The sequence below is a fragment of the Solea senegalensis genome, linkage group LG14 (assembly GCF_019176455.1).
Source record: "Solea senegalensis isolate Sse05_10M linkage group LG14, IFAPA_SoseM_1, whole genome shotgun sequence".
NCBI lineage: Eukaryota > Metazoa > Chordata > Actinopteri > Pleuronectiformes > Soleidae > Solea > Solea senegalensis.
Genome location: NC_058034.1, coordinates 9,368,463 through 9,384,904, shown reverse-complemented (window position 1 = coordinate 9,384,904; position 16,442 = coordinate 9,368,463). Strand labels below are relative to the sequence as shown.

The following is a 16,442-nucleotide window of genomic DNA, read 5'->3' as shown; positions in this document are numbered from 1 at the left end:
CTAAAGCAGGGTTTCTCAATCCTGGTCCTGGGGACCCATTGCGAGGAAGAACATCATAATATGCTTAAACACACGTATTGTTACTGACAAACTGTCAAATAAAATATGTTGTCTTACGTTATGCATGTCAGACTTAAAGCAAATGATAAAATAGTGCAATGTGTTGCATTATGCTTATGCTGTTGGCTTTTATTCAATCATATTTTAAGACATGTTTGTTGGTAAAACAAGTTTAAAATGTAAAAAAAAAAAAAAAAAATGAATTGAACAAAGTCAGAGTCAGACATGCAATGTCTCTCTGTGCTTCATGAATTGTTGCATTGTAGGAGTTGCCTCTACATTAGACTACGACTGGCCATCCATCAAAAACAGATAGCGAGCTAACATTAGACATTTCTGATTGTTTATTGATTCTATAAAAATGATTATAACCAACTGCCTTGACAGCCATATATCAATCACTGTCTGTGTCTAGGCCTCAGGCTCAAGGACTGGATTGCAACATGGCAATTCAGCCAAAATCATTCATTTCCAGTGACATAAATGTACAGTTATGCTGCTGCAATTTGAGCAGTTTGCAGTTCATTGGCATCTAATTTATATACCGATTTGTCATAACGTTTCAGTTGAACATCAAACTATGAGATAAAACTGCATGCATATTTTTTTGAAACACTCCGCAGATACCTCTGGATATAGAAAACAACACATTCTGATCAGAATAATAGGAAATAGCTCCCTTTTTCCTTGCCAAAGCTTCAGTGCCGTCAGTTCCAAAGTCGTCTGTTGTCATTCCTGGAAGTGGCTGGCCACTGTCATTCTCTGCTCTCCTTCTTTCTCCCTCTGCCAAATATGGGAAAAGGTTGGAACAAGCTGGAGTGATGATTGATGACACACCTCCTCTGGTGCACACTTCCCTACTGACACACTCTCACTCTGCTGCACTTTCCACCACTAATTGGGTAACCCTGAAAATCCCCCTTACTTTGTGTGTGTGTGTGTGCGTGTGTGGTCTGGGTTTAAACAAACCACCTACTAAGAGAAGATTCTGACATTCACTGTTCTGATCAAGTACCGCCCAAAAGACTCCAGCATGCCAACAGTGCTCCATGGTTCTGTTTACTATGTGGCATAATTTTGATGTTAGATAAAAATGCACGACTACCCCTTTGGAACAGTGGAATTATTTATATACACCCTGGAAAAAAAGGCTGCAATGCACATACAGAATAAATCACAATAGAGACTCCAAACAATGACAGAGCAATTAATTCCAGACAACAGTCACTTGATATTCCCCAGGACTGGATTGCAGGCCAAGGTTCTATCTGCGGCTTGCATTTGTTTGTTTCTCCTGACTTCACTGAGGGTGACTTGCATAACCTATGATATGTGCATTTATGAAGATGGATATTAACTGACACAATTTAGATGAAGTACCTCACTCAAGGACACATCAGCAGTATCCTCTGTGCCTGCATTTGAACTGACAACCTCGGGATCATTAATCCATTGAGGGCTCAGAGGGTTACAGCAGAGTAAACAGAGGGCCAGTGTCCTTCAGAGTCGTCTGTTCAACAGTGCGACATGCTCAGATCGTGAAATCATCCGCACCGCCGTTCAGGCAATAACAGGTGCGTGCAAACCATGTGGTTAGAAAGTAACCTAATAACAGTGTGCTGTGTGTTCGTAGGTTTTCAATGAAGGACAAAGATTAAGCTCCTGGGATGAGGAATTGTTGCTGTGCACTGATGCATGACTGATCGACGCAATCGGTGAAAGCGAAGCGAGATATGTAAAAAAAAAAAAGAACTGAATAAATCTACATGATGTGCCACTCAATTTGATGACGGCACAGTGAAACAAGTCAAAATAATCATTACTGGTACTTTTCAACTCACTCCCCTTTTCAACAGTCTCTTCCTTTCCTTTTTCAGCAAACCATACAAATTGTTTTTGTTTTAGAATTCCTTTGCAGTATCATTTTCTCTGTGGGTCTCATTTCGTCTCTCATTATCTACTTCTTCCATCTTCTGTTTTTTTTTTTCCGGTTGCAACTGTTAATGTTTAAGGGTGTCTGGCCCCCTGAACAGTATAATTAGAACCTGTCACTTCCTCGGTGGCGAGTCAACCAGGAGAGGCTTCAACGCGTCGCATCCAGAAGAAAATCTGAAGAATATAGAGTACGGAGGAGGGGGAGAGATGATATGGACAAAAGCCTTTGAATTATCTTTCTAGCTTGCTCTTATCTTGACTTAAAAAGCCACTTCTGAGGACAAACTCAGAGTTTTAGGTGGCTAACTAGTTGACTAGCTGTTTCTCAAAGCTTACAGCATGAATTATTCTTTGTTCCTATGTTTTAATCTCAGCCTGCATGAATTATTCATGCAGCTGTGTACAGTATTCCCCCTATTATTAACTGCGAGATAAAATATATATATATATATATCTATCTGCGGAGTAATTTAGTCTGTAAAGCAGAAACTGAGATGACACTCCACGTTTGAGGTGAATGCAGAAAATAAAAATCTATTTCCAGAAACTGGCAGGAGTCAAAGTGCTTGAAGCATTTACTCAAGGGGAATGTTTCCTTCCGATCTGATGTACAGTTAAATGTACACTTCAACGATGTCAATCATTATATCAATAATATGTGCAAAGCAGTGCTGCTAAATATAACCACTGAATCGCTCCTGTACCTTCCAGTGTAGAGAGATGCATTTCTTTGCTCACAACATGTCTGACTAGTTTGCAGTGTTTGTGGATCAGGGCTGATTTGGCCCAATACTTTTTGATATTTCAGAGGAACAAATTATGCCATGCATGCCTGTCTAGTGTCAGGGCTGACGGTAAGATTATACCACATGGACAATAAGAGGCTGGAATACTTTGATGCGCAACGTCACATACGTAAGATAGTATTTTTATTCGATTTAAATGTTCTCATCTCAGTGTCCATGTGGTAAGGAAAGTCACCTACAAACACAGGTTCTATGTAACACCTTGACAATAATTTACAGAATAAATTAATACAATGAAATAAACATACTTGGAACCGATGTGTAATGCTGTACTAATGTGTATGTATGCATCCGAGTTTAGATTTGCATTCAAATGGTGAAGCGCAAGCCGAGATACAACCAAAATCATAAACCTCAGTATCACGTTGTCGCAGACATTTTCTTTCACTGTCAATGTAAAGTTAAGAGACAAGAGAGGAAACACCGGCTCTGCTTTCCTATCACACTTCTCACTGTATAACTTTTCCCAATGTTCAGTATTACACTACCCGAGAATATCTCCTCATCATAAAAATGCATAAGATTTTCTTTCCCCCGCAGTCCTTACAATCAAATCAACTTGTGCCGCTCCGTCAAGGTGAAACATTTTGCTCCCAGCAAAGAAAGAAAACCAGCCAATTCTGTATATTGGAACTCAGAAAAATCAGTGGCAGTCACAGAGACTGTAAACTCGATCATCTCTGAATGGAAACATTGCCCTGCCACGGTGAATATAGCTGTTTTTAGGTGGTCGCTTTACATCTGATGGGAAATCTGGGGAAAACAAGCCAGGATCCCTTTGTGAAAACAGTCCTATACAGAAGACACGCCTCCTACTTCCGCATTTGTTGTGTTATGGAACACGTGCATCAGCATTAACACAACATAATGAAGCACCTGGCACAGATATTCCTTTAAGTGAGCAGTACATGCCACTGAACTCATACAGCACCTGTTCCCCAGATGAGGCTTTGTCTGTGATGGCAGAAGCACAGTGAGAATGAACCTCAGAAAAACTGCATTGCAGTTTTATTTTTATTTTTTGAACTTGCTGAATGGCCCTGAGGTGGCAGGTTATCCTTTCCAGGTTTTGAAAAGTCTATCCATTAATAATGGCACTGGCAAAATCTACAGTGAATATTCTGAAATGAAAGCAGCATCCACACAGCACGGGGAGGAAGGCAGCGGGGGTCTGGTTTTGTAAAGTGACAGTGGAATGATGTTTTCTTGGCAGAACGACAAGGCCCACACACTTCCACTTAAGACAACTGCATGTTGTCTTAAGTGTCATGGGATTGTAGAATGTACTGTTGGGGTAGGAAACTGATTGACTGTCTTGGGGATGTGCTACCGTTGCATCTGACTATGGCTCAAACAATACAGTACAGACGGTGTTTCCTGTGTTGACTCTTGCACATTTCAACATGTAAGAGGTACGCTCACTTCATACACTATTATCTGCAGTACACGCATTTCCAGACCTGATTGCTAAACCTCGCTGCTGAGAACGACAGACAGATCTTGTCTGAGGTTAATTTCATGTTGTTCTATGAAATGTTTATAATTAACCATTTCACGGTCAACCGGCAATAATCCATAATTGCATTTGTGAACAGAAAAGATGTTCACTCCTGATGTAAAAGAAGACATGTTTTTCTCATGATTCCATTGTATCAAGATACTTGGGTGCCAATTTGATTTGATTTGTGATTTATTGTTATTATACAAGTACCACAATTTAACAGTACCCTTATAATGTGGGGATTGATTCTTGTGATTGCCAACTGAACATGTAAGCCAGGGGTAGTCAATTATGATTTAAGGAGGTCCGGATAGAGAAAATGTCCTCATGCACGCAAGATGCATTATAATGTAGTTATATATTACAGTTTATTCATATATATATATATATATATATATATATACACATATATATATTGAAGTAACACAGTCACTGTATCAATATCTGCAGTGAAGTCAAGGACAAATAAAGAAAGCTGTAATTCAATGCCATTTAAACAATAGTTTTTTTTTGGACCCTAACTGCCAAATTTAGAGTGTAACGTTTGTCAAATGTATGTTTGTATGTGAGACGCAGCAGTTTTTAGCTTCCTAAGGGTAGGATGATCATGAACGCCTCGGTCTATTCCGGATTAAAAGCCCAGTTTTCAACGTCAACCATACGCCATTTGGGACAAGTCATGGTACATTGACTCACTTCCGCCCCTTTTCTCTCTCTCTCGTCTTCTCGATCCTTTTGCAATTCTCTCTCGCTGTCACCGTTGCCGCTGTCAAGAGTGCCTGCTGAAGGCTGATTTGCTGGCAGCCGCCCTCCTCTGCCTGTGACTGGCTGACTTACTGGCCAGTCAGAGACAGGCAGGATGTCCCTTTTACTAAGTAGCGTGCACAACGGTAGAAACACTGTCAGTAGAGAGTCGCCGATCAAAATGTAATCTCCGCCAAAAGTGATTAAAACTTAATGTCTGGGTCCAGACAGGACAGAGTCCCGGTCCGCCTATTACTGACCACTGATGTATGCAGTACACTCTCTATCCACACTGGAGTCACAATAAATGTTCTACAGTTTGTGGGTGAGTATTCAAAACATACTTTGTTGTTGACCAAAGTGAATTAGGACTTTCTCAAATCTCAAAGAGACAGGGGGTTGTGTGTGTTTCTTTTGCCTCTACCTTCCTCTGTTAACGCTTTAGTTAACACAATGCTTTTGCATGTGTCAGACTTACAGTCTCTTACTCCCACTGCCTCACACCTACCTCTTCTCTTTGTCATTCCGGTGTCATGTGCACACGCTTGAACACTCCACAGCGGCTGGAATATCGCGTGGCCACTTTGTTTATTTTTGCCATTTATAGCAGCTCTATAGTAACACCAGACTGCGATTTCAGCCGACACTTAGAAGAAACATTTGACAGACCACAAGGAGATATTCACTTAATTTAACAAGTATCTTGCATTACAATCGCTCACTCGACCTTTAAAGAACAGAGCGCTGCAGAGAGAAAGGGCAAAATAGGTAGAGAAGAGATACAGCAGAAATATTACAGACGCAGACGGAGGGGGGGGAAAAGTGAAAGTTCCATTATGAAAAGCAAGTCTCAGTCTAAAATTAGAATCCTACTCAGTGGGCATCACATCAGCTGATCAGTCCGTACTAGGGTGTGGTTAGAACGTTACTGTCATCATTTTTCTGTGGTTCTGGACTGAATTCTGAATCAGGAAACAATGAAGGTTGGGAGCATTTTCAACATCATAGCACTAACCTTTGTGAGTGATTACAGTGTTCTGTGTTCCCATTATAAGTCAAATGCTGTGGGGGCAGTTTTTTTTTTTATTTCAACACACCACTTCAACAACAGACTTTGTTCTATTCAAATGGGTTACTCTACACAAACAAACCATGTGTGCCATCTGTCCATAAAAGCAAAGAGTTAATACACTGTCATGAATTGACAATGAGGCAGTATGAAAAAGGGCTGCAACTAACTTCTATTTTGATAGTCATCGATTATTGAAACGATGAGTCAACTAATCTAATAGGAAATCACAAAATTACTCTTTAGCTTTTCAATTTACCTTGAGGTTGTGATGGGCATGTGTTACCTAACAATAAAGTCAATAAAAATACTTGTTTCAAAAATACTGAATGCTTTTTGCTGCTGTTCAGGATACCTCCACAAAAGATAAATAAAAATGCTGAAATAATGTGTCTGTAAACTATGGAATCATATTTAACATTGCATTAATTTATTGTGACATGAATAAAAATGAATTGTGTGCAGAGTATACTCTACAGTGTGTTCCAGCGACATGATGACGTGACATAATGTTAGACAAATGTGCTCCTGCGATATGCAAATTCAGCTTTGCAAATTAAACATGTGACCCCCCGTGCATCCAGAGTGAAATGCTCCCATACCTTCCATATTTTCGGGCAAGAGCCATGTCGCTCTGATGTCTACCCGTCGTCCCCCGCTGTCCGCTGCAGACTCCTCGCAGAGATAGGTAGAAAGCGACATGTCTCACTCACGACTTAAAAAAGGATGTTGTTCAGGTCCGTAGTGTGAAAAACGACGTGCAATGACGTATCTGACAATTATCGACAATTTAATTTGTCTGTGACTAAATGTATTGTCGTTTTTTTTTGTCGGCAATGTCAACAAAACAAATTTTTGCAGCCCTTGTATGAAACAAGGGCATTTTGTATGCCATCAACCCTAGAATAAAACAAAAAGAAAACATGCTTTATTACTCCATCAGGACTGCAACCCCATATACTATGTAAAAATATACGGAGCATAACATCTGACAGTATAAGTGAATTTGACTCGTAAATTGGGCTTTTATTAATCTCTGTTCAGCATACCACTTCTGTTGCCTTAACTCCTGAACACCCTGGAAACAAAATGTAGCACCACTCTCAGTGATATTGATTTGCTCCAGTGCTTCTTTCTCCATTTGGTAATAATTACCAATGCAGACTCTCCAATTACTGGGCTCCAACTAACATTTACAGCAGTCTGAAACCCACACAATCATTATGCAGATGACACAAAGAGAGAAACAGAAAAAAAAAGAAACCTGCTCAGAGTGGCTCCAATTAAAATTCTTTAGCTATGCTAGCATAGAACCAAATGACAGTATAGCTGCTGGATTTTCTAATCAATTGTGAGAGACCAGGCGTCATGAATATATGAGACACATGCCAAAAAAAAAGAGATTACAGTCAATCATTCTTTGTTAATATAGAGACTTTCTCTGATTGTTACAATAGCTACATGCTGTGTGAGTCGTACAAGATAAATCGTGTACGATGCGGATCCTTTTTAGTCATTTTTAGTCGATACAGTGTCACCCCAAGATAGACCACGGATACTGAATTTCATTAAATTACAAAAACCAATGCCTTCAATACAGCAGAAAGCCTCCTTTTCACGGAAAAGAAACCTCTGATTTATTATTCACACAGGATGAAACTCGTGTTTACCTGTGGTCCCTCCAACCTCAACTTATGCTCCCACATAATGCACTGAAAATACTGCAATCAAGCACTCTGTCTTGAGAGCATATCGACCATGGTGATGATCCACTCAGGCAACTGGGAATTAGCATTTACATTCAAATACTGATAGTGAAATAAATATGCCGGTATATCAGTCAGGCAAATCTGACTCTACTCTACCTGGCAGCTCCACCCTCTCACTTTGGATTATTTGAGGGTACCTACTGGAGAGAAATATAGTACATGGAGGAAATGTAATGTTTCCCAGAAGCTTTCTAAAGGTTGCGGTGTTTTTCATGCTCAGCATACCAAGCAAAGCATACCACCCCTGTGCCTGCACTCTTTGTTTCAAAGCTTCACCATCACTCAGGCTTGAAACTCTGATGTCAGCAAGTTTTGTCTCTAACCTGCTGACATGAGAAGCATAGCAAGACTGTGCTTGACTTAACTGAGGAGCCGCATGAGAGTGTTGTCGGAGTATCTCGACTAATAATCATAAAACACAAGGAGATGCAAACTGATTGATTAAGGATTTTAATTGAGGGGGCTCTGAGGAATCATTTCAGCTGTCTGTGATGAAAGACGGAGAGTGATGGCAAGTGACTTGGAGCAGAGAAGGGCTGTTTCATGTTCAACAAAAGAGCCGGTGGGGGAAAAAAAAATAGCCTGGCATATCTGTCAGAGAGCATAGCCGAATCTTCACCGCTAAAGAAAATGACTCAAATGTGACACAAAAATGCACAGAAACACAAATTGCACATCAACCATCTGTCAACGAACTGAAAGTAATGTATAAAATTCCCACCCTCAGCATTCACACACATTTAATGAATGCACTCACAGATAGCAAGTGGTCAAATTAAAACCAAAGATGCTCATTTAAACTGTGAACTATTCTTTAAGCTGTCAGCGATGTATTAAAAAAAACAAACAAAACATCAACTAACTTCTCTTTAAAATTCCCCAAAAGAGAACATGTCATTGCCTCTCCAGTCACTGTCTGTCAAGTTTCATTTTGAGGCTTATAGCTGTCTCACAACACAGAAACACTCCTGTGTGATTGCAATTACATGGATGCTCACAGTTTGGAATAGGTTTAAGCCAAGTTTTCTACCCCAAATCATGTTCCCACCGACCTTATATGACCCAATATGAGAATGCTGCTTTAAAAGCTAGCATTTACTGTATCTAGCTCAAAGGTTTTGATATGAAAAAGCATTCCATTCTACGGCTACTCTTGGGCTGGGCAACATGACTGTTAAATGGGTCAATAATGTCATGCAAGTGTCAAATAATTAGATTTTTGATGGCTGAAGAAACAACAGTTACAACTTAACCCTGACGAGGTTAATTGTGGTTTTAGATGTAAAAAGCTTAAAAGCTCTGTCAGTGTCCCATAAATCATTCTTACTACATTAGTGTCGTGTGGTTCAAGAATGATCGGTTGGAATGAACAAACCAAACTGAAATGATTCCTTCATCATCACACTTCAGCCGAGCTGAGCGCTGTTGTGCCTCGAGTGAGGCAGCGGGCGAACAACAGACTGCTGCGAATGAAAGCGAGTTGTTCACCGACTTTACTATGAATGAATCCGTGCTCAAGAACGTGTGCTCTGAGTGATATTCAGAAGCTTAAACTGTCAGAATCAGCCTTAGCAAATCCTAAAACAATGGCAAACTGTAGATCAGTTAAAAAGAACTACTTTGCCCATCGCTACTACTACATTATTTTCTCTAACAGAAGGTTGATGTACCTAAACACGTGTCTAACTGCATAAACACGGCAAACGTGTTCATCCACAATATTATGAGACCCAGTCTTATGAATAGTGTCCATCTGATTTGTAGATATGTTTGACACGACAGATTTAATGAGATCTAATTTAATTTCCAATGTGATTTCTATTCATCGTCACGATTTTTCACAGGAACTTTTATTACAGCAAGACTTACATTAACTACAGGATTGGTTTTGACAACACTTACCTTTATAATAGGCTTTGAAACACTATTCCCCATCATAAATTAGGCACATATTAGGCTGCTTTCAGCCACGACCTGAATGACAATTCAAAACACTCACAACATGCTTTTCAAGTTATTTTCAAGTGGAATCTTAGGTGGAGGTTTTCTGGAAGCCTTTAAAGAGGCAGCTACTATAAATGCCTTCTTAGCCACTGTACTATGATGTCACCTTATCCAATGATTTTCATAAGAACCAAATTACATTGATTTCAAATTAATGCCATATAGTAATGCATCTGATGAATACTTTAGTGTAGCCAGCCTCCTGTGAGCAAAAGTAGATAGACCCTTATATGAGCAATATGCTTGCGTCCTACTGCAAAAAAAAAAAGAAAAAAGTAGGATTTTTTATTTATTTTTTTTAACATAACACCCAAAGTATTATCTGTGCATGCACAGCTGGAAGCTGCTTAGTCCCCAATGACTCCAACACAACATCATCATGATAGCATCAAATCACTAGCCAAAAATGAGGGTTATAACACTTGATCCTGAGATGTGGAGACAACAGGGACAGTGAAGGACATCAATAATGTGCTGATAATGATCACATCAAACGAGTGGTTCAGCAAACAGGCGAGGGGATTGTGGTGTTTCATTAACAGTGACAGACTGAGCTGTGTCCACGTGTGTCATAAAAGGTAAACCAGACTTTCCCATTAGAGAGTGCATCTATTTGGCAGCTACCTCAGAGTCCACTATATCTGCAACATCACCAATCAAGCTGCTGGAGATGAAATAGACATGCTTACACTTTTAAAAGAATACCGTCTTGCCTAATTAAAAAAGTGCTGAAATGCATAAAGTGGAGCTGGTGCTGTATGTCAGCGACTGTATGTTTATGGCCTATGTGAAGACGACAATTCCAACTACTTTCAAATTGTGTCCTGTGGAGTTTGACCAGCCACTTATTATTCCTACGTTCTGTGGGGACACCAAGCCATTTAAACTAGATGTTGTCTCTGGCACAAGTGCTTATAGTAAATGTCAAGACCTTTCAAAGCCGTAATAATGACACATTTGAGGAAAATGATACATGGCACTGTTTTTGTCCTGATAAAGCAGAAAACTCAGCTCCCGCACAATCATCTACAGCCAGAAAAGATTTTCATCAACGGGTCTGTTGACATGAGGCAATGATTTTAGATCTATATGAATACCAGACTTTCAAACCAGTGACAGGTCAATTTTGCACCATTACAGAGACTGTGGTGCAGACCCTAGTTTGCCTCTGAGGACCAACTGTCAAACTAAATCACAGAAATAAGCTAGGATCGTTGTCTCATTCGTGTCCGTGTACAGCCCTGCTGCTATTTATTTGCACTGTTACTATTTTCAGGTGATGCAGCATGTAAAATGCCAGTGCACCTTTGGTGTAGCTGTCAGTGGCCCTCATTTATCAAACGTGCGCACATCAAAAAAAGAGGGTGTACGCTCATTTCCACACTAAGATCAGCATTTAAATATGGACATTGGAGTAGCGTTCGATCAAATCCCATGCCAGCTCAGACCAGGTGCACCCAAGTTTGAAATCAATGTGAATTTGCAGTGTAGTAATTGTTATTAGATCATACTAATACAATGTCTGGTCACACAGAGGCTCCCACACTTACAGTTGTTGCATGCAAAATGCTGGAATTTAACAATAATAATCTACAGCTATACTGTATTATCAGCACACACTTTAAAAGGTGAAGGATTTTTTTGTTGCCAGACTACAGGTGACATAATTACATGCAGTTTACATTAATTCAGTGAGCATTCCAAATGCGGGTAGCAGCGGAGAGCTGCATAGGGCTGCTGAAGGGCAGAGGGGCTGTGTTTGCGAGCAGCGGGGGAGAACCCTGCTGTAAACACTTGAAAAGGTGTGTGACATCATTTTGGCCTATGAGATTCTGCAAAAATATGAGAACAGAAAGTGAAGCCCAGCGAGATGAGCCTCTGCCCACAGAGGCCTGTCTACTGCAGCCACATCTGAGAGGAGGAGACAGGACATCATTCAGCACTTGTAAAATGTAAGTATTAAATACTAATGTTTGGCAAGTAGGTTTTTTAGTACGAGAAACAGACTGCACAATATTTGTTTTATTTGTTGGTGTTCATATTCGATTGTTGATTGTTGAGTGCAAACAGGGAACAAAGTATGTCAGTAATTAAGTGACACATTTCAGCCTGGTTTTTCAGGACTTCTGCAGTGAACATCCACGGTCGTGTTTACAGTTGGTGGTCACCTGGCTTTGTACAGCTGGATCAAAGCCGGTTCATACAGCTGACGGCTGAGTGCTGGCAAACGACTCTTCATCTGATTAAAAAGACAGAAATGTCTATGTTGCTATATCTACATTTTTAAGGATGTGTGTTAATAATAAATCAAAAAATATTCAAACTCTGCAGATGTGAATGTGGCACATTTACATTTTTTTGATCCGGCATACACCAGGATTGGGTGGCATAGGCACGCTTCATGAATCTCAAGTGAGACTTGGCCTACGGTGATTTTTGCACCTGAATCTGCACCAGTTTCTACGCAAGTTTGATAAATGAGCGCCATTATATCCATCTGGGAAAGTATAAAACAGCTGTTGATGGACTTAGAATTGTAACTGTGGGGTACCATTCTATGTTGGGAATTTCGGTCTCCTTGGACTTTTCTGCTTATTACAGCTGCTCATCCATGTGGAAGAGACTGTCGCTGATACCATGTGTTTCCTGACAACATAGGGAACTGTCTTTTTATCTTGTTGCTGCTCCCCTTAATTCGTAACCAGATGAGACATTTACTAGTAACAGTCAAGGTTTCTTCATCTGTATCCAAATGACACGAAACCCGTAATAGGATAGGGAAGATGTGCTCCCGATAGAAGTTCATAGCAGTACAAAAATGCAGTAAATGTGCCTAACTAGAATTAACTCATGCTGTATGTTATTCAATTACAAGGGCATTTTCAAGTGTTTTCTTCAAGACCAATGAAAACGCTAAACAACAAAAAAACATGGTTAATTGTGGTTTGAGGAAATTAGTCTACAAAGACAGAGCAGGCCTTTGTCACCACAGTGTTTTCGCAATTAGTTGCAAACCAGAGAATCAGAGCAGTTTACTGGCTTATGATTCCTATCAGGTCAACAGGTGCATGCAAGTGATAACACCGCACTGGCAGCATTCTTATGAGTGAAAACAGCAAGTGAACGCTTATACTGAGAGCTGAATAGTCCATAAATTAACTGTTACAGACAGACAATGAAAGCATCTTAAATGTGTTTTCTCGTATGAATTGAATAGATTTCTCCATGACATTTACTGAGGCAATGACCGGCTTTTGGAGAGAGAGTGTTGCCTTATTCAGAGGGATGGAGGCAACTTGTTTATTGAGGCAATCCATAGAACAGGGATCATCTATGGCCCAATAAACCACCAGGATTCAGGCAAACCTTCTCCCACTGATCACAGCTGACACAGATTGACAATGGGGAATTAAACTCCCCCTCTAAAAGAGACAGTAAGAGGAAAAAAAAAAAAAAAGATGGGACCTAACCATGAGCATGGAGGAAACTCAGTAAAAGACTTTGAGTATTTTTCAGCTGTTGACAAGGTGACGATGAGCACCGAGGCATACTCATACAAAGACAGACATGTCCTAACGACTAACGGCCATGCTGCGAGGAACTTTAGACATTCTGTCTGTATTCAAGTCCACATCTAGAATCTCTGAGTCATCATCTACAGAATTCATATTGAAACAGGACAGACCTCAAGGTGGATATTTGGTACTGGTGGAACAAGAGTTTATCCAAGCCCATTTTTAGTTGGTACACCAAAGAGGTGAATATTAAAGAAACACTGAAATGAACCATCAATATTTATGATAGACTTTAGTCTGCCTACAACATAAAGTATGCATTAAACTATATTATAAAAAGTATGGCATTTTTCGATAACTCTTTTTAACTCTTAAGTGAAAAGGTTGGAACCTGTGCGGATGAAACAAAGTGAGAGATGCTACATAATAATGTGAAAAAACAAGAATCTCATTCAGCTTAATGAGCTTCTGTAATGACTGAAAACATGAAGGCTGAATGTCGGTAAGAAATTTCAAGTTGATAATGTGAAATATTTAAAGGATAATTCCCCCTCTTTGAAGTGTGGTTGTATGAGGTATTGACATATTATCAACACTGACTTCACTAAACATGCCGCTGGGTCTACTGTACTGCCACGCACACCGCCGCTTCCATTGGACTTGTCTAGCAACTTCAAGAAATGCTCACCAAATATAAGGCTGTCTAACATCATGAGAAAAAGTTTCATATTCTTAAAGTCCCTGAAAAGTGAGAAATAATATCTCCTCTGATTTAAGTGTTTAAACATACTCATGTAAAATTCAGCAACATTCTCTGCTCTGAGAGGCTGGGACATGTCTGCTGGAGGCACCACTCACACCGACAAAATCTGAGAACATCGCCATTTGTCAGCATTTATACAAAAAATAATATATAAAACGTAAATGCACCAGTATCAAACTTCCTGTTCAACACACATAGAAAAATTATGTCTACCTGCTTTTGGGCCAGGAGGAGTTATGCTGGCTATGGCTCAGGTAAATCATCATGCCATTTTTTAAGCCATGCCTAAAAAAATCCTGAACAGAACACTGGAGGGAATTTTCAGTCTTTTCTCCACATTGTTTTGTCACATGTGCTTAGCCACTGGTATTTTCTAACATCTATAACGTGTGAAGAGGAGAATATCTCCATTTACTTCACAGGGACTACAGGGAGATATTGTAGAGTTAAAGGTCTCGAGTGTAAGATTCAGTAATATCTAATTGGTGAGACTGTGAGACCAAGTATGTGAGGGAACTATGGTGGCCTTCACATACCAGAAAGGATGCTGTTCATCTCAATGTGTGCAGTAAGCTTCCTCTTCAAAATTGCACTTTCTGGCTGGTTTGTCCATTTGGGTTGCTGTAGAAATATGGCAAGGCAAGATGGCTGCCTCAATAATGCAAGGCTCTTGCCTTACGTACATTTAAAAAGGCCAAAACAAACCACAAATTATTAGTATTTGTTTCTATTTTAAGATATGTGTGAGTGGTACATTGGATTTATTCCAATAAACCATCCCAAATGTTAGACACTGGACCTTTAAGAAGGTTTAGACTTAGTAGTCCCCGATAATCAGTGAGAGTTCAGTTTGCACATGGTCAAGAAACTGTCATATGTATATATACACACACGCACACACAAACACATACATATATATACATGTACATATATATATATATATACATACACATATATACATACATACATACATACATAGATATATATATATAAGTATGTATAATAGACTTTTTGGGGGGGCTTTTTAAATCCCAATATCTCCAATAATGTTATAATAATTGTATATATATATATATATATATATATATATATATATATATATATATATATATATATATATATATATATACACATACATACATAGATACATATATACTTGCATGGCATGCATGCATACAGGGGGAGTCATGGGGATAAAAGAGAATCACTGACTCACATTACATAAGGAATGAACAGGCTAATATGGTAATTCAGAGGACAACGTCCCATTCAAAGCCTATGTAAAAATCAAATACTCGCACATACAAAGCCAGTATCTGTCTTGGCCGTTTGAAAGTACGCAAGAAAACTTTGCTGTTAGCAGCAGATGTACACTTGACGCAGGAGCAGCCAGTGTGCCCGGCTGTTAGCCCCCAGCACCCCCACCCACCGCCAACAGGCGAAAACAAGGACGGGATGGAGGGAAAGCGACCTATTTTGTGTTTAGCACAGGCGCTGAATGGCAACCTCTTCGGTCCTCAGAAGTAGTTCACAACCGTGTTTAAAACCACAAAGTGGCGTTAAAAGTGTGTGTGCGGTCGGGGTCCCCGGAACTCCGACACGGAGCGGAGAGTGTGAGCGGGAGAAAAGTGAAGTTGAGGCGGCTTGTCTTACCTCAGAAGCACCGTGTCGCCTTGTCTGCTCACCACACTTTCCACCGAGGAATAGTCCACGGTTTGTCCAGCGGGCAAACAGGACGGCAGAAAACAGCACAGGCTGAGGATGATCGCAGTAAGCCACTGACCAGAGACACAAGCATCCTGCACCGCAATCATGATGTCCATCACAGCTGCGTGTTTATGTCGTCGCTTTTGCCAAAATCTTCTTTATGCTAGAAGCGGTGTTGTGGTGGTGGTGGGGGGATTAGCTTAAATTAAAAAAAACCCAGAAAACCTGAACGAGAACGACGCTTTTATCTCCACACTTGTGCTCTTCGGAGCTCCTGTAAAGAAATGGTCCGCCGTGTAGTTTCCCTGATTTGTTGTGCTCGATGTGGAGCCCACTACTGTGCGGGGAAGTGCACTCTCCAGTGGCTCGCACACCATCTAGTGAGGAAATGCGATGTAAAATGGGAGCAGACCTAGAAGCAGACAACCCCCAGGCTCTGATCCTGTTGCCATGCGGCCGTTTCCCGGGCAACCCTTTTCCCAGTGGCTTGAGATGGAGTGGTAAAACCGGTAGGTATTGATACAACCCAGGAGCAATTAACGATATCGACTGGAGATCCTCCCACTATT

The 16,442-nt window shown here is 40.2% G+C and overlaps 1 protein-coding gene across 1 annotated transcript in view; it reads right to left on the bottom strand.

Annotated features, from left to right (window-relative positions):
* Positions 1–16,231, bottom strand: part of negr1 (neuronal growth regulator 1) — a 132,636-nt gene extending 116,405 nt beyond the window's left edge. Inside the window, exon 1 of the mRNA XM_044044474.1 lies at positions 15,820–16,231. Coding sequence (XP_043900409.1) covers positions 15,820–15,989 — 170 coding nt within the window. The 5' untranslated portion in view covers positions 15,990–16,231. The remainder of the gene's footprint in view (positions 1–15,819) is intronic.
* Between the last annotated feature and the right edge of the window lie 211 nt (positions 16,232–16,442).